Source organism: Oryzias latipes, chromosome 14, assembly GCF_053564925.1.
Source record: "Oryzias latipes strain Hd-rR chromosome 14, Olatipes_Hd-rR_3.1".
Lineage (NCBI taxonomy): Eukaryota > Metazoa > Chordata > Actinopteri > Beloniformes > Adrianichthyidae > Oryzias > Oryzias latipes.
In genome coordinates this window covers 14,102,001-14,127,716 of record NC_136250.1, presented here as the reverse complement: position 1 = coordinate 14,127,716, position 25,716 = coordinate 14,102,001, and the positions used below count along the sequence as shown (strand labels likewise).

At 39.2% G+C, this 25,716-nt stretch overlaps 2 protein-coding genes across 3 annotated transcripts; one reads left to right on the top strand and one right to left on the bottom strand.

The window, feature by feature from the left end:
• Positions 1–1,211: 1,211 nt before the first annotated feature.
• Positions 1,212–8,411, bottom strand: angptl5 (angiopoietin-like 5). The gene is made up of 8 exons (XM_004076446.5): positions 8,192–8,411; positions 7,233–7,404; positions 5,556–5,659; positions 5,377–5,470; positions 4,358–4,461; positions 4,161–4,281; positions 2,942–3,127; positions 1,212–2,851 (listed from the first exon to the last, which is right to left on the bottom strand). The coding sequence occupies exons 1-8, from the start codon at positions 8,240–8,242 to the stop codon at positions 2,538–2,540; spliced, it is 1,146 nt and encodes a 381-aa protein (XP_004076494.1). The 5' UTR covers positions 8,243–8,411; the 3' UTR covers positions 1,212–2,537.
• A 2,616-nt stretch (positions 8,412–11,027) lies between these two features.
• On the top strand, positions 11,028–23,740 carry LOC101168066 (transcriptional coactivator YAP1). 2 transcript variants are annotated; one of them, XM_023962584.2, is made up of 9 exons: positions 11,028–11,273; positions 11,606–11,825; positions 12,636–12,835; positions 13,313–13,461; positions 16,051–16,152; positions 16,381–16,475; positions 16,598–16,716; positions 20,239–20,339; positions 21,414–23,740. In XM_023962584.2, the coding sequence occupies exons 2-9, from the start codon at positions 11,634–11,636 to the stop codon at positions 21,587–21,589; spliced, it is 1,134 nt and encodes a 377-aa protein (XP_023818352.1). In that variant the 5' UTR covers positions 11,028–11,273; positions 11,606–11,633; the 3' UTR covers positions 21,590–23,740. The 2 variants fall into 2 exon arrangements, with proteins under 2 accessions (XP_023818352.1, XP_023818353.1); XM_023962585.2 differs by lacking the exon at positions 16,051–16,152.
• The last annotated feature ends 1,976 nt before the right edge of the window (positions 23,741–25,716 follow it).

The window sequence follows — 25,716 nt, the reverse complement described above, 5'->3', positions numbered from 1 at the left end:
TAACTCTAAATAGTTAGAAACCTGATCTCCCAGGTCTATGTGAGCTGAATTAATTTTCACCATACATCAATTTTCCAAATCCACTGAATCCCTTTTGGGATCATGGGGTTGCTGGAGCCTATCCCAACCACTGGAGGATGAAGGGGAAGTGCACTCTGGACATGTGTCAGTCCATCACAGGGCACCACTGACACAGGCAAACTCACAGTCATACCTATGGACAATTTAGATTCACCATTTGATCTATGAAGCATGTTTTTGGACTGTTGGAGGAAACCAGAATGCCCAAAAAATAGAACCAAGACCTCCACGCTGTGAGGCAAGACTGCTAACCCCTACACCTCCTTGCAGCACTGAAATATTTACCCTTGACCAAAATAACTGTAACTGAAGCTTCCCCTTAGAATTAAGGGAAATGTTTCATGAGATAATAATGTAGAGGAAGGGTCAGCACCACGTTTGATGAAAATCTAACACTATTTTGGAAAGGAACACTTTGCAGTTAGAAAAAAATAGTAGGGGTGGGGGGCTAAAGTCAGAGTCCTGTCCTCCTGTTGGTCAAGGAGTTTGATGGCAACACCCCCCCCCTTCCCCTTCCTTCCCCATGAGCTCTCCATTTGCACACTCTCCCATAGCTTAGAGCCCCTGACAACCCCAACCTGACATTACCGATGCATTGAAAAATGGTGAGTAATATTGGAGCAATCCAGCAGTACGGTTTTGAGCCAGATGCCAGCTCCGAGGAGGAAAAGGAAGTGATACATGGATCTAGACAAGCGAATGCACCAGAATGGAGTGGAGCAGGAAGCATGTGGCCCACCATTTTTTCGTCTGCTTTTGATTCACCATGATTTGAATAAAATATGTTTTTAGTATAGTCCGTTTATGTCCTCTATCATCAGAAAAAGGCCACAAGTACATGTTAAAAACACCAAAAACACAGTTTTCATCAGGGTCTTTAAGATATCCCTTGTGCTATCCTAGGCACTTTAACATTGGGAGTTGGGTCATCTAGACCCACTAGACAGTGCTCTGAAGCTTTTTTCTTCAATGATTTGTGATCTTCACTGGTGTCCATGGATTACATGAACTCTTTCCACCTTTATCCACCTTTGTCATGGTAGGGAGAATATGTCAGTGTAAGGGTGGGGTCATATAAGATAGACAAGGGTTACACAAAAAAATATACAAAAGGAGGCCTTTTTCAGTCATTAAAAGTTCATTCCCATCATTGGTTTATTTGTGCTTTCTTACCACTCAAGACCAACTATTCTACACAGATATTTCACAGAGATAAACTATGATTCCACAAAGGCTTCTTATGTTGTGTTGTGTCAGTTCAGATGAATTTTGAAGAGATTTCTTAGTTTTAGTCCTGCAGTTGTCAGTATGCACGATGAGCTAACACTCAAAATCCTGTTTTATAGCACCACCTGCTGGGGCTGGTCAGCTCTGATGTTTTTACTCAAAGGTGTTTGTGATGCAGAAAATGTTATTTTATCAAATTTTCCCATTTTTGATATGTAGCCTGTAGCTTTGTGATGGGAGCAAAGATAAAATGAGATTGTTGTTACAGCAGATTTTTCTATCTGAGAAATATAAAATGTTCTCCTTTGTTTGATCTTTTACGGTTTTAAAAAAATGTTGTCCGACTTCAGGATCAGAAGATTATGTTACATAACTTGGATGTTTGCTTGTTATAAATTTTTTTTAGAAATGAGAATAAAAAATAAACATCAAAGGACTTATGGTAAAGCAAAATTCATAACTGTTTACATCTTCATCATCATTAAAAAGCCTGGAATGTGATTGTAACAATCTACCAGTCATGAATATGGCATTTATCCTGGTCCTATATAGAACTTGTAAAAAAAATCTTCTTTTATGTTAGTAGGCTTTTGTTTGCCTTGATTTGTGTAAAAAAAGAAGTACAAACAGGATCTCCCAAAAAAGGACATGTTTTTTTAATTTGCTATTATATCTGACAAATCATTTTGGTTGTTTGCATGCGGGACTTTGAAGCTCTAACCCTTCGTCACACCACTTTCAACAATGCACATTCAAGAAACCACTTCCAATGAAAAGTTTAGGCTAACACATGAATATGCATATTTTTGGGCTTCCGCGCTCAAAACTCTCACCCTCACATTTAGCGATTCAGGTTTTTAAGTCCTATTTTGGGCTCTATGGGAACAAAATGCGCGGCCATTGAACGTGGGTTAAATGTTAAACCAGTTGAACTTTGATCAATCAGGGAGTCGGATTTAGTAGTGACATATGGATGGCGTCTCTTTCCCTTTTCATTCATGGAATTGCAAACAGTTTGAAAATTGATCACAGAGGAGTGATCTTTCATATATAGGATTAGAGCTGTGAAAGAAAAAGCCTGCAGTAAGATTCACGAGATTTACACCGCTTCAACTTTCGTACGACACCTTTTCCAACTGCAGGTACATGCGCTACTATCGGGTAGCAATAGTCCAATGTAAACACCAAATGCTAAACGCACAACACAAGTAAACGAAGCATGACAGTTATCAGTTATTGGTTGCAATCCTTCTGACCTTCATTGTAACCGATCTGATAGTGTGAGGGACTCCATTGTGCCTCCAAGTGTCCCAAAAGATGTGCCACTCTAGATTTTGATCTGAATCCCAGGGGGAGCCATTGAGGTTTGCCAGGCCGCACTGATTGAACCACCAGCCCGTATAGTTCTGCTTAATGCTGCAGCTTTCCACAATTTTGTTTCCAATGGTGCAAGAGGGGTTACAACCATCATTGTCCATATCTAGAGCACTAAACGGAGCTGTGTCCTGGTTCTGGTCCTGGTCATAGCCCCGGAACGCATCCCCTGTAACAAAAAATTTGAAATTAAGTGTTCATCATCAAGGGTTTCTGCAAGAGACAGAATTTTATTAAATCTAGAATATTTAAACCATACCGGCACTGCCTCCATATCTTCCCAGGTGTATTCTGAAGAAATTTGTTTCGTTATCAAGGCGGAAGTCATCATAGGAGGCATAAGAAGTGACATCATCATGGGATACAAGGGCAATGTGAAGCTGGAATCGAGCATCTTTCTGGTTTAAGATGTGATACACCTTCCTCAGACCCAACCAATGTTCTCCTGCAAGAGAAAAGTTTCAACAGACAGACGTATCTGGTATTGAGCAATCTCTAAAGTCACATTTCCATGATATGTTTTTTTCATAAAGGCTACTAGACGCCATCACAAGCTTTGGTTTGAGTCATATTTCAATGACTTAAGAATCCAGCTTTAAAGTTAGAGGCTGGAAACCTAGAACTCAAAGGTAGTCTTGCAAAAGGAACGTGAACTCACATGGCCCTAACGGTGCTTGAGCACCTGCTCTTTTTGCCTCGTAATAAAAAGTGCACTGGAGCCCTTTTGTTTTGTATTAACATTAATAAATTTATTTTAGAGATACAAGAAAAAAGTGTAGCTACAAAATCCTCCGGTATTCTATCAAACCTATCTTCTTGTTCTGAGCTGTCGCTTATGTCTTTGCGGGTCTGCTCGGACAAACAAAGGCTTTGCCACCAAGTATTAAGTGCTTTTGTATAGAGGGATCAAATACTCATTTCCCTCAGTGAAATACAAATACATTAATATAAATTATTTAAAGATATTTTCTGGATTTTCATTTTGATATTCTGTCTCTCCATGTTAGAATACACTTACCAGTAAAAGTATAGAATGATCATGTCTTTATTAAAGGGGCAAACCAACTAAATTAGCAAGGGAACAAATACTTTTTACTCTCACTGTTAATCTGCACTCCAGCCCTCGTTGGCAAGGTTGAAACCACAGCCTTATGTGTTCTTAAATAGTGAGACAAAACACAACTCTAAATGCAAGACAATGCAGAACAAAGTAGGGCCTTTGAAAATACAACTTAACCTTTCACTGTGGGAAATGTCAAAAAAGCAGGAATAAAATCCAAGAAAAATTACATTTTTAAAGCACCATAAGTCCATACCTGCCAGTAGGACTGGATGAAGAATAGCATGACTGCAAGTGGCCAATGTGTCTGAACAAGTAATTTTCTCCTATATTGTACCCTGAAGTTCCTAACATCTCAAAAATTCTTTGTCGTAAGAGAGAAGAGTCTCATAGTTGAAGATGTGCCATGATTTTTAACCTGCAAGGTGTCCAAAGCCATCAACATAATCAGCCCAGGGTCTTCTGAAGTCAGTTAAACCATCAATCCTCTTTTGCATCACTGTCCATCCTCCTCCCATGTAGTCCATCTCACAGAACACCTGCAGCACAGTTTGTTTTAGTAGTAACCACTAGCAAGTTAGACTGCATGAATAACTAACAGAAAAAATCAAGTACCTCGAATGAAGACTCTGTGTTCTCTGGGTGGATAATGTAAATCCCACTGGGGATCTTTGGAACGGCTGACATGAGGTTGTCCTTAATCTCACTGCAGTCCCGTCCTAAAGCAAATGTATGTTGGTACCAAATATTCCCTTATTGCTCTTGTCATAACTCCCACGCTGCACCTGTTCAAGTCATCAGTTTCCAAAGCTAATATTTAAAGTCCCACTCCAGTCATCTTCCAATCTATTTTAAAAGCAGTGGTCTTTTAATTATGATGTGGCCATTTTCAGCAAAAATTAAAAAAAAACTTGTGTTGTTTTCTAGGACATCGTTTCTTCTGAGCGACTGTTGGGGCGGAGTGAGCCTGCCTTCTTTTTCCATCACTCATTTGTTTACATGCTCTCCTGCTGGCCTGCAGACCCTTACATGCCCAACATAACATTAACAATGCAACAAAAATAGCAAACAATATTGGAGCTATCAAGCCATACAGCTTTGAAACAGACGCCAGCTCGGACGAGGAAAAGAAAGACGTATATGGTCTTATGTGTGTACAAGTGGATGCATCAGAATGGAGCAGAGCAGAAAGCTTGTACCCCTTTGATTGTAACTTGTATGTCACAGCTACAAGCTTTTTTTAATGACATTTTTTTCATCAGCTCCTAAATAACAATGATTTGAATAAAGAAATACTCAAAAATGTCATTTTAATCGTAATTTTCTTTATATATGTCCTCCATAATCAGAAAAAATGCCACAAGAACATGTTCAAAACACAGATTTTCATTGGAGTGGGTCTTTAAGTTGTAACAATGGGGCTTGGTTTATGCAATATGCCAACTTATTTTAATAGTATATGTCATGATCAACCTGCATCTCAGCTTGTATTAGGTATTGTTTTAAACACAACATTTTTTGCCGTCTATTTATAATGATAAAGAACATTCATTATCTGCAAGCCAAACAGTTATGTTTGTAAAGCGTTAACGTTTGTCTTTTAGTGTGTGTGCTCGTGTGTCTGTGTGTTTTACCATGGGATTGCACAGGTTTCATTGAAAACATCTCAGTGTTGCTTCTCTGGACATCAGCGCTGAGTGCCTGCATCTTCATCATCAGTTCACTGACCTAGAAACGTAACACTACTGTTGAAGCAGACAACCAATCCACAACACCCAAACTGTGTTTCTAACAAAGGAAAAACTTTTTTCACTTGATTACTGAGGACGTCCAGGGCTCTCTGCTGCTCCTCCATCACATCCCTCATCAGCTTCCGGGTGCTACGACCAAAGGCCAACAGTGACTGCTGCAACTGGCCTTCAAACACACAAAGGTAAAAAGTAAGGGCTTCTATGAGTGAGAAGATTTTTCTGTTGATATGATTCAATGAATTTTCTAAATGAAACTATTATTTGTATTTAGCCTCAAGTCTTAATAAATTTAAGACTTGCATCGCAAAACCACACAAGCATTCACACACATTTCATCATAGAGCATACAATAAAACGCATTGAAGTTCTTATTACATGAAAATATTTTTTAAAAAATTGTATTAGACACAAGGAAAGTTCACCAATTTCACATATTTCACTTTATTTAACTTTTAAAAAAAGTAAAGAAAGTTTATAAATGTCCATATGACTAAATTTTCTCAAAAACATGTTCATCTCTCTGCGAAGCCGTCCAAACATGCTATTCTCTATTGTCTCCACTCTTGCACAGGGAACTACAAATAGCGCACGCTTGAACGAGGGTTGATGACCACATTAGAAATTTGTGTTGTACCCTTTCTAAACGATCTGTATAAGATTTGACTTGTGCTCAAACTTGGTCATCCGCCCAGATCAAAAAGATTGCATCAAGAGCATTGGCTCTAGAAGGAATGTCATTTATGTGGATCTGAAAGGTAAGTTTACTGTCTAGGTTAACACCTAAGTCTCTCACTGAGTTCTCATGTTGCGGGGGCCTCATCATGGATAAAAGGCCTTCTCTTAATGTATTTCTGCATCTTCTGCTAGGACATCCATGACTATTGTGCATTAGCCAACTCTAAAGTAATTTTAAACATCAAAACTAAACATAAATCTCAGAACCGTTTTTGTTTCCATGAGGAGCTTGTTATTGACCACATGATTAAAAGAACTCCTATCGACATGCTCTTAGTATTTGGCCTCCACAAATGATAATAACCACAAATGTACAGGATAAAAGTGTTCTTCTATTTAAGTCACTAAATGAGTATGTATTGACAGCTTAACCTGAACACAAACATGAACTGCTTATACCTAATTCTTTACCTTTTGGCTTCAAATAAATCCAGATAATGTAAACTGGAATCTGCCACCTTGAGGCCCTTTTCTATGGTTACTTCAGCAGGTTTTTCCACCAACATTGAAATCCAGTCTTTTCCAGATGTTGCAAAAACTATGAACTATAGATTGCTCTTTCTCCACAAAATATAGCTGCTTTAATTATTGCAGTTTTAAAATCTTCACTGAAAACTTACCTTTCCACTGGCTTTTAAATTTGTTTAAGTTTCAGAATTCTATTAACTTTTTACAATTGCGTTTGCTTTTATCTATAATTTCAAAATATTTGGTTTTATTGTATTTGTTATTATTATTTTATTGCTTTGTGTGCTGGAGTATTTTTTGAAAAAACTTAGGTTGCTATATATATATATATTCTTCTAATAAATTGACCTCAAGTCATTTTGTGACGTAATCTATCAACAAAAAATTACAACTGAGACTTAAAGGATAAAACTTGGGACCTGTGTGTGACCTCCTCCCATCTCTATCCACTAAATTCCAGCTGAATTTCATCTATAATTTCAAGAGGTACTTATTAGATCATCAATAATTCAGTAAAAACAAAAGAAAGACTTTACCACAGAGGGAATGTTTTTCATCTCGGAGCAGTCTGAGAGTGATATCACATGGGATGGAGCAGGTGTCCTGACCTTTGCCCTCTGCAGGTGGTTTCTGGGTTTTGACAGGGATGTCAGAGAAGTCCTCAGGTAGAATTTCTGATTGGTTCAAGTGATCATGTTTTGTCTTGTTCTGGGGACGAAAAGCAACCAATAAAGAGAGACAAATTTACAGGCAGAGCTAAATTTATAGCCAGCTGAGTTAACTATAACCATGAGGGCCTTCAATGATATCTGAAGACCAATTTATAACATTTTTTTCCTTGTTCAATAGTTTTTACTTGTTCAGAAACTGTATTTATTGACACAACAAATAACAGGATTAGTTAATGTAATTTTACTTTGGTAAAAAAGTTAAAGAAGCAAGACTCTCAGCAGAGAATGTATGTATTTGAAGTAATCTGAATGCTGTTTCAATGCTATCATTTTATAAAAACCCTCACTAAAACTAAATCTACAAACTAAAAACTAAATAGTTAAAAATAACCCAGGTTGGGTTGTTTTGACCCAACTTCAGGGTTAAAAATAACTTTTTTCTTGGTTACTTTAACTAAGGGGGGGAAAAACTCAGGAAAAAATATAAATTAAAACCACCATAACCCAAAAAACTGGTGTTGATCCAAAAAGTAACCCAAAAATATATCCCAACTTGGAAAACCCAAGAATTGGGTTGAAGAAATGACTCAAGTGTTTTTAGTGTGTGAGTGAAGATACAATTTCTTTAAAATAATCTTACTAAACATTTAATAGAATCTGTAAAACTGATAAAACTAAATCTAAATGAATACATTTTAATCATATTTATCTTGAGTCATGCAGATTAAATGCAGCTTAGTCCTCTGACAGGTAAATAAACTGTCGGGCTTTAAGCTGTGTCATGTTATAATAAAGTTGTAAAAGACGGAAATAGATCTACATACTGTGGAAGACAGAAGAGGCAGAAGCAGCAGGAGAACAGTTGTCCACATCATCTCACTTTGGCTGATTATTTTCTTCAGGAACTTGATGGTCGATCTTTGTCCATCAGCTGACTCTGCTGCATTTCTTCTGCTGACTTTTCCACCAAGCCTGCTTGTCTGGCATTTCTGTGAAGCCTGCTGTGCCCGGCCCGAAGTCGTCAGAAATCATTTTTTCCTCACTGTCTTAACAAGAAAAAGTGGGAGGGGGCAACAACAACTACCACGCCCACTTTTCCTGTAAATTCCTGTGACCTACTCACACAAAAAAACGGGGGGTATAGTTTGTCAATGAAATTTAAAAATGTTTCAAACTGAATGAGCAGATTTTGGGAGCTGTAGAGAAAGGGTTACTCACTCTGGTTTCTCTTAGTGTTTTACAGTTCATATCCTGCCTCAGCATGAAAAACAGATGTGGGAAAGAACATGTGCTTCCTGTTTTATTGAACATTTCATCTCTGCTTGTGTCTCTGCATGGGAGCTGCAGCTAAAGGTGGGATATAGCAATGGCAGGGTGCCTCTTGATGTCTTGTGCTCGGTTTTTCCCTCTTTAACTCCTGGTTCGTTTGTCTGGAAACAGGTTTCCAGATAGTCAGGCCAATTACTGCAGTTAACTGTACATTTAAGGAGCAGAGAGAACAAAAAGCAGCACAAGAAAAAAAAACAGCTCCAGCATGTGGCTTTGTTGGAGAACTTTGCAGTGAAAGCCAAGGAAAAGACTTGCTGTTGCTCTCAACCTGAGTTTATAGCCATGGTCAGCAGGAGGAATGTGAAAAGCTTAGTGCTGCAACTTAAGGGCCCCCTGCATCTGTGCAATATTACATGCTCCTGTAAAGCAGCCTATGCCTGTCAGTGACCAGGGGGAAAAAACTTGTACTGATAAAAAGTGATTAATGCATGATTTAACAACTGATACATGCAGTGAAGCTAAAGATTAAAGGAGCTGAACATTTTTTTGTTATCCTTGATTTCACAGTCACCATCCTCAAAGGCAAGTTGCAAAAACAAGGACATAAAAGCTTGGCAAGTGCAGGACACTTACAGAAACCAATACCAAGTACAAAAACTCCAAAGAGTGTTTTCACCAATCAGGAGTGAACTTGTTGGAAGTCCACACCCATACCACTGAAAGCAAGCTTTTATTGAGGCATTTGGTTGGTGACTTTTACCATGGTGGACTGAAATGACAGTGGGGGACACTGTACTACAAATGCACTTTGTTTGACAGCATCTCTTAAGATTTGACATACAAAAAATTAATGATCACAGTTAACTCACTGCATGTGAAGCACAGGTCTAAGTACATTAAAGTACTGATTTGTACTGGTGTGAGTAATAGGATAATATTGTCGAATGAAGGCTGTACTCTGTATAGAAAAGAAGAAGGGAGCCCAGTACTAGACCCTGAGGTACCCCAGGAAAAAGAAATAGGGAAATTTTGACTGCTGGAGTTTTGTCAAGGCAGCCCAAACATCTTTTTCTGTTTGTGACCATCACAGCAAATAAAAAAATACATCTCTGAATCATTATCCTGTGTCTCCAGATGTAATGCTTTACATGACAATTGAACAACTTGACTTCATGGGCAAACAGCAAAAAAATTACCTGAAGCCTTTCTGTGAAAATAGGAGAGATGTAAAAGAGAAAAGAGGAGGAATAAGTTGCAAAAATTAGTTAAACAAAATTTCAACTATAGCAGCTTAAAGCATGTCAGCAGAAAATCATGAATCTGACTCAACTGTCTTTGAGAGTGGTGTATTTAGACTAATAAAAACAAGATGCACCTAGTTTTTCACCATAAAAACATAACAACAACACTAGAAAAAGTTGGAAAGTTCATCTCTATTGGCCCTTTGGAAAAATATTTAAGATGAGTTTGAACAAATTTTAAGAGTAGAAGATCATGAAAAATTTAACATTTGGATGTGGATTACCCCACTCAAAACTCACAATAATTCACATTAATGCATTTCCAGTTTATTTTTCCATAGGAATGAATGCACATTTGTGTCGACGTGTGTCACAACGTGAGAGTGATCCTGAAATCCTCCTCTAGGGGCGATGGACTCCAAAGGAAACTGAGCCCTAAATAAACATCGGCCCAGCTAGCCTTTGTCCTCAGTGAAGTCATTCCACTTTTAGGCAGTATAAACTCCAAAAGTGCCAAAAAGTATCTTCACCTGAGATCCTAAAGGCTCAATTAATGCAGCTTTTTTTTTTAGTTTTAAAACTTTGTAGTGCGTGCAACACGTACAGATTATTACTGTTATTAATTTTGGAACGACACAATGTCAACGAGAAGACTGGAAAAACGCTTTCTGCTTTCCATGAGATGCAGCGTCTGTGCTGCATGTCTTCCACCAGAGGGCAGCAGAGGGCGCGTTTGCGTGGAACAAACAGGCTCCGGCTGGCTTGGCCTCTTCAGGGGCGGATGTTTTCTCAGCAAAACTTCCCAATTTCCCCTTTCCCAACCCCACCACCACCACCCCCACCAAAAAAAAAAAAAAGTAGACCCACAGACAAAATGTCTTCAGCAAGGAATCTCATTAACTTTTTTATTTATTCTTCACCAAACTAAATAAAAGGGGAAAAAAAGTTTAAAAAGTGAAGGAAAATAAAATATGCTGACTGCATAAAACTGTACTATTTAATAATGAAGTATCGAGCACTATCAAAAATGATGAAATTATGGAGATCCAGATTTGTTTTTGTTTTTTACTTTTATATTAATTTATTTTATTTAAATGTTTGCAATGATGGTTTACAAATCTGTCTGTTAGTGCAACTGCGGCAGCTTTAAACCCTCAACCCCGCCCCTGCGCGCTATCACATGAATCTGGACCGTGCGCTGGATGTGAGAAAAGCTTGGAGATCTCGGAGAAAGCCTTATCCCCCCCCCGAAGTCCCTTTATTTCATTTTTCTTTCGTAAGAGGCCCTTTCCTCCCCTCGGACTCTCGGGGTTTGATTTCGCTGAGGTCTGAGGAGCGCACAAGCCCGTCTGGCTCCTGCAGGACTCCGGAGAGGAAACGCTCTGGCTGCTTGAAGGTATGTGGGAGGCAAGTCAGGAACTGCTCTCCAAACTTTTGTCGGCGATCCGTGCGTCAAAACGCCTGTTTAGTTTGGGGCTTTTGTGTTCCCCCCCCCCCCCCCCCCCCCAAACAGCTGATTTACTTTAGAGAAGTTAGAGGAAAACAAACACGCACAGACGTAAAAAATAAGGGGAAAAGGGGGGGAAAAAAGGGTGGGGGGTGGGGGAGAAAGTGTAAACAAATGTGATCATAAGTTGCGCGCTTGCTGCGCTCTGAGTCTCCAACTTTTTTCCTGTTTGCTCCACTGAAATTTTCTTTAAGGGGTTTGTTTTGTTTTGTTTTTTGGAGATTTGCTTCGACTCTGACTTCTGGCGACATGGACGCGCACCGGAGCGGACGGCAGGTCGTGCACGTCCGCGGGGACTCGCAGAAGGAGCTGGAGGCCCTGTTCAGTAGGGTGATGAACCCCAGCGAGGCGTCCAGGCAGCCGTCGTCGGTTCCGATGAGGATGAGGAAGCTGCCCGACTCCTTCTTCAAGCCCCCGGAGCCCCGCGGACACTCTAGACAAGTACTGGTTCTGGTTCTGCAGAACCATTTCCTCTCCCAAATAGTAGCTGCTCACCGGCACTGACAGGCTTTAGATGGCCTCAGTAAACCATATATATAGTCTGCTTTAAGTGAAGATCTGTAGAGAAATGGATGCTTAGATGCAAAATCTGGAGCCAGTTCAAACCAGCAGATTCGTTTTTTTACACAGAACCTTTTTGTTTCTATCTGCATGAAATGAAAGTATCCACTTACTTTAAACTTTTCTCAACGTTCATTAGGGACAGAAGTTGTTTGCTGATAAAACATATATAAATAATTCACAATAATCCATAAAAACATGATCTGAAGGTTGAATAATTAAAAAAAATGGATTTCCTTGTTGCTGTGATTTTATTGAAGTCTTAAGTTGTGTGACAGCTTTGAAACTTCGGAACGATTGCAACCATCAGGTCTTACTTGGATCTGATTTGTCGTGCCTTCATGTCATTTATGGTTACAAAAACATCCAGTTTTCCTTTTAGAAAAGCTGCAGACGCTTTTATCCAAACATCGCAGCAACATGTCCAATTAAAAACCAAAATACGTTTTATTACGATAAATATGTGTTTTTTGATTTGTTTTAATTCTAGACTTTAATGAAACCTAGATTTCTTTCTTAAAACATCTGCAAAGAAATGTTAACAGCAACGACAGCATTTGGTTGAGATGGTGGACTGGCGCCGGCGCCGGTTCAGTTTCAGCTGCTGCATCCATCCTCTCATGGTGCGGTTCTGGTGTCTGTTTGGGAAAATCTCTGCACGCTTTTTCAAATCTGCCCGTTTCTCGTCAGGCCAGTTCGGATGGAGGCGTGTGTGGTTCCCTCACTCCCCATCACAGCCGGACGGTTTCCGCCCCCGCTGCGCTCCCCGTCAACTCCCTCTCCACCCAAGCAGCAGATGTCGCGGCGACATCGATCATACCTGACGATGTGCCACTCCCCCCTGGTTGGGAAATGGCCAAAACTCCCGCTGGCCAGCGATACTTCCTGAAGTAAGGTCTTCCTCTGGGTTTATCACCGGCTTGCATCGGTTGCTCTGCAGGTTTCTTTAAAGCGGGTTCTTTGTTGTGAGGCCGTTTCTAGAAAACATGTTGGTCATGATTGGTGCAAGAGGATTCTTCAATATTAGTAAAGTTATTTAGATCTTCTAAGACAACAGTTTTATCTGTTATCCACTTAAACAGATAAGCTTTATAACCAAAGAGCAGATGAGTTTCATCCATTTCTCAAGGAGTTAAAAAAAAAATAGGGCCTCTGTCATAATCGGGTAGATTTAAACTAGTTTGACGACTAGTTTGGTGTCTTGACAGCTCACACACCTGTCAAAGGTTTACAGAAGCGCAGTTAGTGGCATTTGTCTGAGTGTAGATGCATCTGGTTCTTCAGGTAAAGCAGGTCCAAGCTGAAACCCTTTAGGTTACAGTGGTTCAACAGATGCAGACCTGTTTAGACCTGTCGTGTGTTTGCAGTCACCTGGATAAGACAACCACGTGGCTCGACCCTCGTCTCTCGCAGCTCCAGTCGGCTCAGCATCCCATCGCCAACGCCCCGGTCCATTCCCACTCCTTCAGCAACCCTGCGCCCACCACACAAGCACAAAGCGTCAACCCGGAGTCAGGTATCACTGCTCTTGGTCTCATCTCAATGCCCTGCTTCTGTCTCAAGCTTGGACCTTCCTTTTTGTAGCTGCGCTCCATCTTCAGGGTCAGATCCTTGCTGGGTGTTATTTCCCTGGGATTTCTTCCTGGTTTCCTCATCCCTGCCTCTGGGAAGTTTAGTGGGAAATGAGCGCTCACATTTAAGTCCAGTGGTATGATGGAAGTGCTAAAAGGAGATACGGGCTTGGAGGAACGCTTATTCACACCCAAATGAAGGAAGTCTAACCAATTAGACTGTTGTAATCATGGTTTGAAAGCATTTTAAGAGTCTGTTCACTCAAACTCCAACAGCTAAAAGCATCAAACTGATGAGACTTGGGTTGATGAAATGATAACCTCATGCAATTATAACCACATAGGTCAGGGGTGTCAAACTCATTTTCACTGGGGGCCACATCAGCATGGCTGTCCTCAAAGGGCCAGATATAACTTGAACATGTAACTAAATGTAATTAAAACTAAACATAACTACTCCTTAATGTTAAATAACTCATTATTTATTTATTATAAGTTTTTTTAAGTGACAATTACAGTTGCATAAAAAACTTATGTCTGCTTGTTACTTTAGCATAAATCCTTTTAAATTTGATTCTTTCAGGGTAGGTTATATGAACAGTGTTTAAGTCCTAATGTTTAGTTGCCGAATCCCATATTTCAAGTCAGATTCCCCCTAGATATGAATAAATGCACCCCAATTTTTATTTTTTATTTTAAGAAATTAAAAACTTTTATGCTCTCGCGGGCCACATAGAATGACATGGAAGGCCACATTTGGCCCCCGGGCCTTGAGTTTGACACATGTGACATAGGTGGTTCCATTTTCAAAAGTACACTAGTACGGGTACAGTACTTTTGCCTGAGTACTGGGTTCAAAATCCAGCCCTGATGCCAAGAGAAATTTGGTCAGAGTTCTTAAAAGTCCCACTCCGATCATATTTTGATCTATTGTAAAATTGTTGCAAATGGTCTTTAATTATGATCAAGACGTTTTCGTCCATCAAAAACCTGTGGTGTTTTCTAGAAAATAGTTTCTGCAAAGCGGCAGTTGTTAATTCCAAATTTGCCTCTAATTGGCAACTCCGCCCCCCCTTCCCCTCCCCATTGCTGAGAAGTGGAAGCTTGAGGCTGCCCATCGTTTTTTCTACGTCACAAATACGATCTCTTTAAAATAGTATCTTGTCTTGAGCTCCTGATTCAAAGCAATTTGAATAAAGAAATACTCAAAGTTTGATCTTAGTTTTCTTAAAATAAGTGCTCAATCATGAGAAAGAATGCCACAAGAACGTGTAAAAACAACAAAACCCCAATTTTCATTGAACTGGGTCTTTAAATCCTTGGATTTTTTTTCTATATCCCAGTCACTTTATGTTAAACTCTCTGCATGACGCATTGCAACTGCAGCAGTCTGCAGAAAAACAGCTTCATGCTTAACATGCTTTTGAACCGGCTTCAGTGTACTACTGCAAGATACTAGCAGTCTTACTGATTAAAAAAGGTGGTGATCACCTGTCATGATAGACTTTAATGCTGGAAAACATTTCAGCTCAACAAAGTTGACTTAGTGGAGTCCAGAAAAATGCTTCAGTTATCTTTTAATCCCTGTTAACTAGTAATTTGAACTTCCAGATTGAAGCTCATTGGAAAAACAAAGGTAGCTGAAGCTAGATTCTGATCAACCCCCATTGTTTGCATATGCAACTCCCCCAACACACACACACAAATAATTCAACATTTCCCTGTTGTATTATCCTTTGTTTAAAAAAAAAAAGGTTAGCATGATGCCATGAGTATGTTTTATCACTTGACAAAAATTAATGGCTCAGCAATATGTTGAAATCTATAAGTCTGAACCAACCAATTGGACATCCATCTATCTATTTTCTAAACCGCTTAATCCCATTTTGGGGTCACGGTGTTGCTGGAGCCTGTCCCAACAATTGGATGGTCCGCCTGTCCACCGCAGGTCAACACAGAGACATATAAGCCCTAATTAAACAACTTCAGGTTTTTTTTCCAGATATTAAAATGAAAAAAATATCTTCTTTTTTTTCAATCTGATACAGGAGAAAGAGCTAAAAGTGTTTTTTTTTTTCAAGCGCAGCTGGCAGAATCACTTCTTGTCTGTTTATATATCTTCAGCTGTGTTAATGTTTCACCTTTACATGTGTTTAGAGACAGTGCTGCAGCGCTTTTGGTGAATCTCAGTAGATGAAGGCCAACATTTGTGGCGCTTTTGTGCTGTGATGCTGTCGGACTGAACAGACCCTTCAAAACCTGCTTTCAAATCCTTCTATTAGTCATTTCTCTGCGTGTTGGTATCAGCGTGGGTTCACATCGACAGGACTAAACTTAACCCAGGTTGGAAATGATGAAATACACAAATATCCTACTGATATCCCCACTAACATCCACTTCTATTCATAAAACCTCTGCAAACTTCAAGCTGCACAAACATTTGAGGCCGTGGGCCAGACTTTACTCTTTCACACAGCACTTCATGTGCTCCATCTGCCATTTGCCTTCTCACTGTGTATTTCGCTGCTATTCAGGTCCACTGCCTGAAGGCTGGGAGCAGGCTGTGACTCCAGAGGGAGAGATGTACTACATCGATCACATAAATAAGACCACCACATGGGTCGACCCGCGTCTAGGTAGCACACTATCAAATTTGTGTCTCCTGAGTTGACAATTCTTGTTTGTCAATTAGAAAGCTTTTGTTCTAATGTTCACCATCACTGGTTGCTGTTTTGCAACAAAGAAGGAAACGGTCTCAGAGTTTTTTGAGTTCATGAGTTCTCTCACCCTGGAAAGACATTAGTCATACAACTATTGTTTTGTTCTGTTTTTTTCTTTTCTTCTGCATGAATATTGTGTTGCAGCTCAGAAAATGAGCCCTGGTGTCCTCAGCTTGGCAATGCAAAGGCAGGAAAAGCTCAGATGCAAGCAAGGCGCGCCCCCACAAGTCACACAACAGGTCAGAGGTCAAATAAACCAGGCTGCTGCCCCAAAACCACCGGACTCTAGGATGTTTGGGTTGTTGCTTGTATGGCTGTTGATCACATGAAGTCACATGCAGAACTCTTATTTGTGTGACAGGAGGGAGCAGGAAGGAACCAAATGTCTGCTGGTTTGGACCACGACAGGAGCGGTCAGGTACTTGTCCCATCAGTGGATGCCAGGATCCGAGCCCCAAACCATGAAACTGCAATGAACGGGTGAGTCTTAGAGCACTTTAACATCGTGTCACTGTGATTTTTTCTTTGTTCAAACTTTCAAAATAAAGTCGGGTACAGTGCACCAGAGTGTGAAAGAAGAGAATTTTCATGTCCCAAAATTAAGCGACAAACTCTGTGCAATTTGAGGGGAAATTAGAGAGCCAAAAAGTGTGTATCTAAAAGCATTTTAGGGCATCTGCAGGTGGTTTAGTCTGCTTTGAAAACCAAACCCTAAACCAAATCAAAGAGTGAACCTTTATTTTACACTAATTCCAGCCCATTCAACTGGAATCTGCTCGGCTATCCCGATGTAAAAACACCTTTAATCATAACTAAGTCATGGTCAGTTGGTGACATAAAAAAAAGTAATTTAGCTGTTCTAACTTTTTTTGTTGTTGTTGTAAAAATGAATGTTTAAAATTTTTAAATTGTAGAATAAAAACTAGAGAAAGAGCACTTCCTTTCTTTGTCTAATTACAAATTAGGATATTGTGGAAATGTCTCATGGAATTCTGGTCAGGCACAAACCACAATTATCAATATCTCCTCCATGATCAGTTTTGTTCCAGCTTTTTTATTGAATTTTTTAAACATATTACCATGCAGAGCATATTTTCAAGAAGTAATAGTTTTTGAACATGGATACAGCTCTGTGTTTTGAAACTGTTGCCACCTCCCTGCTGGCACCCGAGTTTCTGATTGGTCAAAGTTGAACTGGTATAGCTTTCAACGTGCGTTCAGTGGCCGTATGTTGTGGACATAGAGCCTGAAAAACGACTGAAAAACGTGTGTAGCAACGTGGGAACGCATTATATATATATTTTTTAGGCCGAAATGCGCATTTATATGTGCGTTTACACCTAAGTTTCCTTGGAAGTGGTCGTTTGAACGTGCATTGAATTCACTGTGAATGTAGCATAAGACAGACACCTGCTTTATTGTAAAATCCACAGGGGAAGGTTGAAAACTGGCTTCAGTTTTGTGTTGATACATTTTTTAAGAATTGTTTTTCATATACAGATGACATAATAATTTTTTTTAGACATATGCTTTAAAGAAAAATAGGACAAGGTAAAAAAAAAAACAAGATTTGTCCACAGTAATTGTTCAAATTGTATTAAGTTCCCTTTATTTTAACTGTTACCCCAGCTCCTTGTGTCTTTTTTTACACATTTATGACAAAATGTAATGTTTTTCCAATTAATCTCCAAGTCATAGCCTTTTAGCGTAATATCAGTAAGAGTTGTGTATCTTTCCTGCACCTGTATCAACTAAAACCTCCTACCTCACCTGTGGCTGTCTATTCTCTCCACCTGGTTCAGCTTTCTACTGCCACCCAATGTGGTGAAAAAGTAAAAACCGCACACACAACAATAAAAGCATACAACATAGGCAGGTTTCCTACCTATAAAAAGAAACTTTTTATAGGTAGACACTTTCCTGGTGCAATTGATGGAGTTTTAGCACTGGATTTCAACACGGCAACGCTACAAGTTTTATGTTACATAGATTGTAGAAAACGATGGCAACTCTGGAAAGACTCACCCAGTCACATGACCAGTGATCTCTGTTTTTATGTGTAGTTAAGTGACTGAGTTACAAGCTGTATTTCCATTACACATATGCGCAAAACTTTATCAAAATTACAGAAATGTCGAAAAAAAACATTTACACTGCTCCCATTAAATCATAATTATGTGAATAAACACAAACCAACTCACACAATAAGTCATACAAAAAACATGGTGACTGATGTGAGCAGTACTTTAATTTACAGCAGATGCCTTTAATTTCTGCCACATCACTAGCGCTCATTATCATCTATCGAAAGAGGCGTCAGCATCTTATTCAGGCTATGGAGCGTCAAGCTGCTTCCACGGGAGAGCGGCCACGAATGAAGCCATTTTGGGAAATCCTAGTTGGTGATTTTACAGAGGAGCTGTGGATCCAACAAGTCCCCATGACACGCTCACCTTTTGTGTGCTGCTGTGCTGAGTTCAAGGCAGCCGGCTACTACCAAGAAGTGCATTGCATTGCAGTTGCTATCTGACTCATTTAATTTGAAAATAGTGTCTCCATTGCAGTTTTGCAAAGTATGTCAATTTTGTTACGCCTCAAAAACCACCTCCTCCAAGCGCAAAACTTTTCTTTTTCAATAAATGGGAGTTGTTGTTTTTTTTATTCCCAGCTAAATTATCACGTTTCCATTAAGAAAATGTCACAAATCCAATTTCAGAGTCAATGGAAACACAGCTAGTGTCTACCTTGTAGAGTTGACTGTTCTACATTTTTTTAACTGTTAATTTGTGAATATATCTCTCTATTTGTTTTGTATAGACCGGTTTCTTCCATCCATTTTTCCTTACCAGTTATTCTTGGTAAGGCAGGTTAGGCATTTGACAGTTCACCAGTCTGCCACAGGGTCAAACAGAGACAGAACCACATACGCTCGCACTTAAGTGAGGTAATTTAGAGCAAATATTCATATGAAGCATCTCTTTGACTGTGGGATTCAGCCAGAGTGCCCACACATGTACAGGGGAGAACATGCAAAACTCACACAGAGAGGATCCAGCTAGGACTTGAACTAGGGCCTTCTCGCTGTGAAGTGAGAGTGCTAAACACTATACCACTATGCAGCCTGTAGAGCAATTTTACTATGAAAAGAAATGTTCTTTTGTGAATAGGCAGTCTGCTCTCTGATGCTTTGAGAAACCAAGCTACAGCCATGTAGCCGTAGCCGTTGTCTCTATATGCAGGAACAACTAGAATCAGTAGAATGCAAAACAAAGTTTAAGGTTAAGAGAAAGCGAGAAACCCCTCCACCATGCCTCATGATCTGCTGAATTTTATGAACTAGCAGGCCATTTCAAAATGTATTACAAAAGGCGGATACGCTAAAATGAAACTTTTTTGCAAACCAAGAAAAACACCTGATTTACAAAATGTGGTGGCAGTAGTGTCATGATTATTCTGTTTAGCTCTATCGTGCTTTGGGAGCCCTACAGAAAAGTACATTGTGGATTAAATGAGAGCATTCAACGATGTTTACTTGGGAAGGTTCTTTCACTTTGTCATAATTTAGGTTAAAAAATGCAACAAGCATAACAAAGCTCAATCACTGTGGTGACTTCATGTTAAAATAAATGTTGCAAACGGACCACAAAGAGGTATTTAAACTGAGGAAATTTACCAACAACCCTTAGGCTGCTGGACTAGACTTAAGCTTATGTGTTATAATGATCAATAGTTTCAGGAAATTCTTAGTTGAGAAGATGGAACCAAAGGCAACAGGGAAGGGTGCACTTGCTTTAGCCACTCCCAACACACAATTTATGACAATAAGGTTTTGAACTTCTGAAGAGCTTATAGTTTTCAACAGTTTTCTCAACCACAACCTTCGAACACCATGTGAGCGCTCAACAAACCCTTTGTCTCTGCTCTCCACTGTTGGTCTGTGAACTGCACATGATGAGCCATCCTCACAATGTTTTCCAAATGTTTGTCATTTTTCTTCCTCAGAGCTCACTCTCGCAATGAGAGCACGGACAGCGGTCTGAGCGTCAGCAGCCTGCCGCGCACGAACGACCACATGCTGAGCCCTGTGGATCACATGGATACTGGTAAGGCACTGAAACACACAAAACTGTTTCTGTGGTTTGCAAGGAAATCACTTTCTGATTGTTGGAACTGGTTTATTTCAAGCAATTAAAACAAGGAAAAACTAAAGAAGACGAAAGAAATATATATCTGTACATAGATATATCAAATTTAGTTAGGATTATTGGTCATTAATTGATTGGAAAGTAAAAACAATTTTTAATTAAAAGAGGATAAAAACACACTCAGGTACAGAATACATGTTATCTGTCATTATAGGAAAAAAATCTAAATATTCATAAACAATAGTAATAACGATTGAAAGCCCTTTGAATGCAGTACCAGTAGAGCTAGGAGTTTGGACGGTTTGAATTTTTGAGTTTGGACAGGGTTGGGGTATACATTCTTGAATTTATTACGCCTAGACGGTAGGTCCTTTTTATGGCAAACAATGTGCATGTATATGTTAATATATTCCCTTTGGTACATAAAATAAATTAAATTAAATTAAACATTAGTTATGCTATTGAGTTATTTTCCAACCCGGAAGTAAGGTGGTTGATCTCTGATGCTGCCGCCCATTTCATGAGGTCAACCTAAAATCGGCCTCAGCCGCGTTACTGCGCCTCGCCAATAAAAGCAAACAACATCCAAACATTTGCAAAGATGGATGTGCGTATTGTGCAATAAAAAGGAAAGGAGTTTAGCCGATCACTACTAGCTCCACGAAGAAAGTGGGTGTGCGTGTTAGCCTGGGGTCCGTGCTGGCAACGCAGACTCTTCCTGGAAGGGGCGGTTCTAACTTGTCTACCTTATCTCGTTTTTGTGGGTTGGGAAGGGCTGGTGCTCTTTTTAGAGGAATACTCAGATGTGTGAACAGATCAAAATACTGCGTTGGGGTTTATTTTTGTTAGCAATTAATATTATGGTACACTTAAAAGCTCAAAATATTTATTTTGCGTGGTAGAGGCCCTGAAGCATAACCTAAATTTAAAAGCTGTGCTTTGGTAAACATTTTTGTTGCATAAAATACAGGTTAGGTGCAAGGAAAAGGAGTTCATAGGGTCTTGTTTATTTTTTATTTTTTTCCCGGTCAGGTGACCCCAGTGAACCCCCATCGATGGCCCTGCAGGAGCCGATGCTCCCCATGAGTGAAGGCGAGGAGCTGATGCCCTGCATCCCTGAAGGTCTGAGCTCAGACCTCCTGATGGATATGGAGACTGTTCTCTCCGGCTCACACATGGACAGGGACAATCTGCTCACCTGGCTATAGGCACAGGGCACAGCCACCAGGCCAGGCATGACTTTCCATCACGTCTCCGTAACATGACTGCGAGTTCTGAAGTATTTTTGGATTCAAAATTGGTACAGAACATAATTTAGTTGCGTGATGGATGCTAACTCTACTCACAGGAATGAGTGAAGCGACAGTCTTACACGGTGGTAAGCAGCTTGTTTTCTTGTCTGCTTTCACAGTGATGCCAAGCTGATCAACATCTTTTTGATTCTTTTATTATTATTTTTTGCCTTTAAGCTTAATTGATGCTTTGCCTCTGGTTGAGCATGTCACATCTATTTTTAATAACTGTTTCCAACAGTTAGGAAGGGTTTGTAACAGACTATTTTTTACCACAGAGTTGAGGAAAGTTGTTTCTGTACTCGTTACCAAAAATTCGTAGATAGCAATGATGCTGCAAATTAATTTTTTTAAAGCTAAATATTGGCCTACAGGATCAAATGGTGACACGTTGCTCCATCTGCACACAGTAACTTTTATTTTTAGAAATTGATTAGATCCAGCCAAGGTATAAGCTCAGAAACTATTAATACTGCAAAGACGGCATAAAGGGGTGAAAGGGGGCCCCCTGGTGGTAAGCTTGAAGAGAATTTAACACTAATGGAGTTGATCTTTGCTCCCAATCTGTCAGTGATAAAAGTTTGCAAATGTTTTATGCTAAGGTGTTCTTGAAGCAGAAAGTCTCAGTCTGAGCCGACAGATCAAAGTTTTTATTAAGCACCTTCAAAAATACCAGAGAACTGACAATGACTTCTGAGTCTTGGGTCATCTTTGCTTCATACAAAGGATGTCTTCAGTCAACGAACTCATGATCGATGTCATGCAGACCGACACAAACAGGATTTCCCCTCAGAAACTGCCAGAAAAACTTCTTTGGTCTTGTTGTTTGCAGTTTTTTTCCCCCAAACTGACCCACCGCCATTCAGAAATAATGCAAAAGTCTTTCTGTCTTAGGAAATTACTAATATATTGACCCTGTTGATGCAGTTTGACTGTGCCTACCGTTGAATATAAACTTTGAAACATTATCATTGCTTATCATCAACTTCAAAACTCGATTGTAATATTTCCCTTGTTCATTTATTTTAGCTTCTTTTTACCATATTTTGCCATTTAAAGTCCTGAGTTTCATCTCATGGAAACTCTAACTTTTGAAGTGATATAAAACTTTTACAAATCGTATTTATATCACTTTTTTACCCCAACATTAATTGATATGTTAAAATTGGCTTCATAAAGTGTGCGTTTGCTCTTTGTCTTGCCCTTTTGCAACATAAAACTGTCAATTTGGTGAGGAATCCTATCATCTGGAGGACATTCAAGGATTAAACAAATCAGAGAGACTCAAATATTCAGTATTTAAAATCTAGTCTAGAAAACATCATTTAAGTATTTGTCTTAGTTACATTTTGAATTCTGAATTTATAAGGAGCAGATTGGACACCATTTTGTGGACTTTCCAGTTCACTACATACAGGAACAATTCAAAAAAACATCCTTAATTTGTCAATTATACAAAGATTTGTTAATGGCACTCTACAGGAAACATAATCCTCTGTGACTAAACATGAAGAAAATAGACTTTTTTAATGTATTTTAACTTTATAAAAGCAACACAATTTGGGGAAGGAGTTTATGTCAGTTCCAAACATAATCAGCAATAAGTATCCATCTTTTATACTACCTCCTATACAACAAATATATCATCATTTTTTTTTATCTGTTTGGTTATTTCTATTTTATGCTTGTACTATCCACAATTTAAAAAGATAATGTATTATTCATACGTTTTTTTCCCAATCAGCCCTAATTTGAAAAATAATTCATCTTGCTGAGGTACTGCAGAGATAAAAGCCTTAAGTCACAGCTCCCCCCCCCAAAAAAAACAAAGTTTGTATTCCCCTTACAGTCAATGTGCCGCTCGTGAAGAAAAGCACTAACTAGATTATTATTTATCGTAGCATGCATGTCATTTGCTATATAAATTACATATGATGTTTATTGACTTATTTACAGACTTTTGTGGCAGTCAGGTTTGATTTTTTTTATATCTGTTTATGCATGTTTTATATAAAATCCTTTGTAATCATTTTCAAGAGTTCCTGTTTAATAAACTTTTAAATATAATGTTTCATTATGTGTTCAATTCATTTCCATTTTCTGGGGGATATTTTATGATTCAGGAACTGAAATAAGGGATTTTGGTTTTGCTTGTATTTAAACTATAAAAATGTGAAAACCAGCCATGTCCCTTTGTGTTATCCACTATAATTGTGGGTAAGGGTTAGAGTTCTGCATCGCTCTGCGTCCATCATCTTTAGGACAGATGTGGGAGATGGTATAGCAATGAGGATGTATGGAGACAAGTTTCCTCATCTTGGCGTCTTGAAATAAAATGTTGCTCAAAGTCTTTTTTTTATCAGATAAGACGGACCAGAATAGAATAGTTTATTTACTCCATGTGGAAAACTGGATTGCTACAATAGCTCAACAACAGCATCAACAATAGTATTTTTTATAAAAAAATATATAATCAACAAAAAGTATTATAAAAATAATAGTTACAAATTCACAATACGTGTTAACAAATTATAAAGTAATTAATTAATTTTAATTTATTTACTATTAAGGGTTGAATTAAATAAATTGATTTATTACTACTATTGTGAAAGATTTTCTGTTATAAAGTTCCTTGAAGAATCCCATTGCTGAAGGTTAAGACTCCTCTGCATTTTTTGCAGCGGGTGGGATAGATTTTGCAGAACCCTAGTCTCCACCTCCTCCAGGGCCACAAGTTTACCAGTTCAGTGGCCTTGTGGAAGAGTGTCCAGCCTCAGACAGCCTTCATCTTTGTTCTGTTTAACTTCAGCTGGCTCTCCATTCACCGTGTAACAAAGCGGTTGATCACGTCCCTCAGTCTCAGTTCTTCCCTTCAAACGTCCAACCATGGCCGTGACATCAGATAATTTATGGAGAGGACATAACTCAGTGCAGTACTTTGGTAGATAAGAGGGGGGACGGCTCAGTTCCCTTGGGGGCCCTGACATTATTAATCAGATAGTCAGACTCACGATTGTGCAGTCTCACAAACTCTGCTCTTCTTGTCAGAAAGTTATTTAACCAAGAGACAGGGGGAATATCCACCTGCACACTTTCCTGTTTGTTTTTCAGCAGCCTGGCACTGCTGGAGAAGTCAAAGAACATGAATGCGGACAAAAGTTCTGGGATGTCCAGTCAGGTGTAAAGCCCTATGCAGCAGATGGATGATTGCATCGTTTTTCCCAATATGAGGCTGATACACATACTGCAATGGATCCTGTGACGAACACAAGGTATGCCAAAACCAGTCTTTCCATGACCTTCATAATGTGCGGGGTCAATCCCTGTAGTCCTCTAGTGCAGCAGGAAATCCTTTTTTAGACACTGAGACCAAACAAGAAGTTTCCACAGAAAAACAGCACTTTCTGAAGATAAAGGCTCAGGTGAAGGAGGTGCTGGAAAACTCCACAGAGTTGGCTGGAACGTGCCCTCAGGCCAACACTGATGAACAATTCCTGCAGCATTTAAGTGCCATCAAACAACCTAACAGACTTGTGCACTTCTGACCTTGATGAAGAACTACACAACTGTGTAATTGTAGGATCAGAAAAAGGTTCCAGTGCACACCTTGAGCAATACTTGTTTTTGTGTCTTTCCACTGAGGGCCATGTCCAGATGTTAAAAGTGAGAATCAAAAATACAAAATGAGAAAATTCTAAATGTCTAAAATGTTGTTAAATAAATTAAAAATAGAAAGCATTTGAAACACAAGACTCTTAGTGAGTTCAAACTGGATGGCATTAAGACTCCAACAGCTCACTCTGTCCTCATGAGGGAGCTTCAGCTTATGTTTCACCACCAGAAGCCTCATCTATGAAGAAAACTATCAATAATTAATAAATCCCTTTATTTACTTAAAACACAAGGATACAAATGTTCATTGGGAACCTATTTAATATATTTTCAATTTCTATTTTCCTGGCTTGCATTCTAAAAACCAACTGCCAAAACTCACAGAATATTGCTCAGGTTTTGGTCATTTTGGGTCTGCTCTGTGAGAGAGA

Bases quoted from the DNA above. Each gene is read 5' to 3' on its own strand.
- angptl5 (XM_004076446.5), bottom strand. From the start codon at position 8,242: ATGATGTGGACAACTGTTCTCCTGCTGCTTCTGCCTCTTCTGTCTTCC. The intron at 7,405-8,191 runs GTATGTAGATCT...TTTCGTCCCCAG, and splicing joins TGCCTCTTCTGTCTTCCACA to AACAAGACAAAACATGATCA. The intron at 3,128-4,160 runs GTTAAAAATCAT...TTTCTCTTGCAG, and splicing joins TGGCTTTGGACACCTTGCAG to GAGAACATTGGTTGGGTCTG.
- LOC101168066 (XM_023962584.2), top strand. From the start codon at position 11,634: ATGGACGCGCACCGGAGCGGACGGCAGGTCGTGCACGTCCGCGGGGAC. The intron at 12,836-13,312 runs GTAAGGTCTTCC...GTGTGTTTGCAG, and splicing joins GGCCAGCGATACTTCCTGAA to TCACCTGGATAAGACAACCA. The intron at 13,462-16,050 runs GTATCACTGCTC...GCTGCTATTCAG, and splicing joins AAGCGTCAACCCGGAGTCAG to GTCCACTGCCTGAAGGCTGG.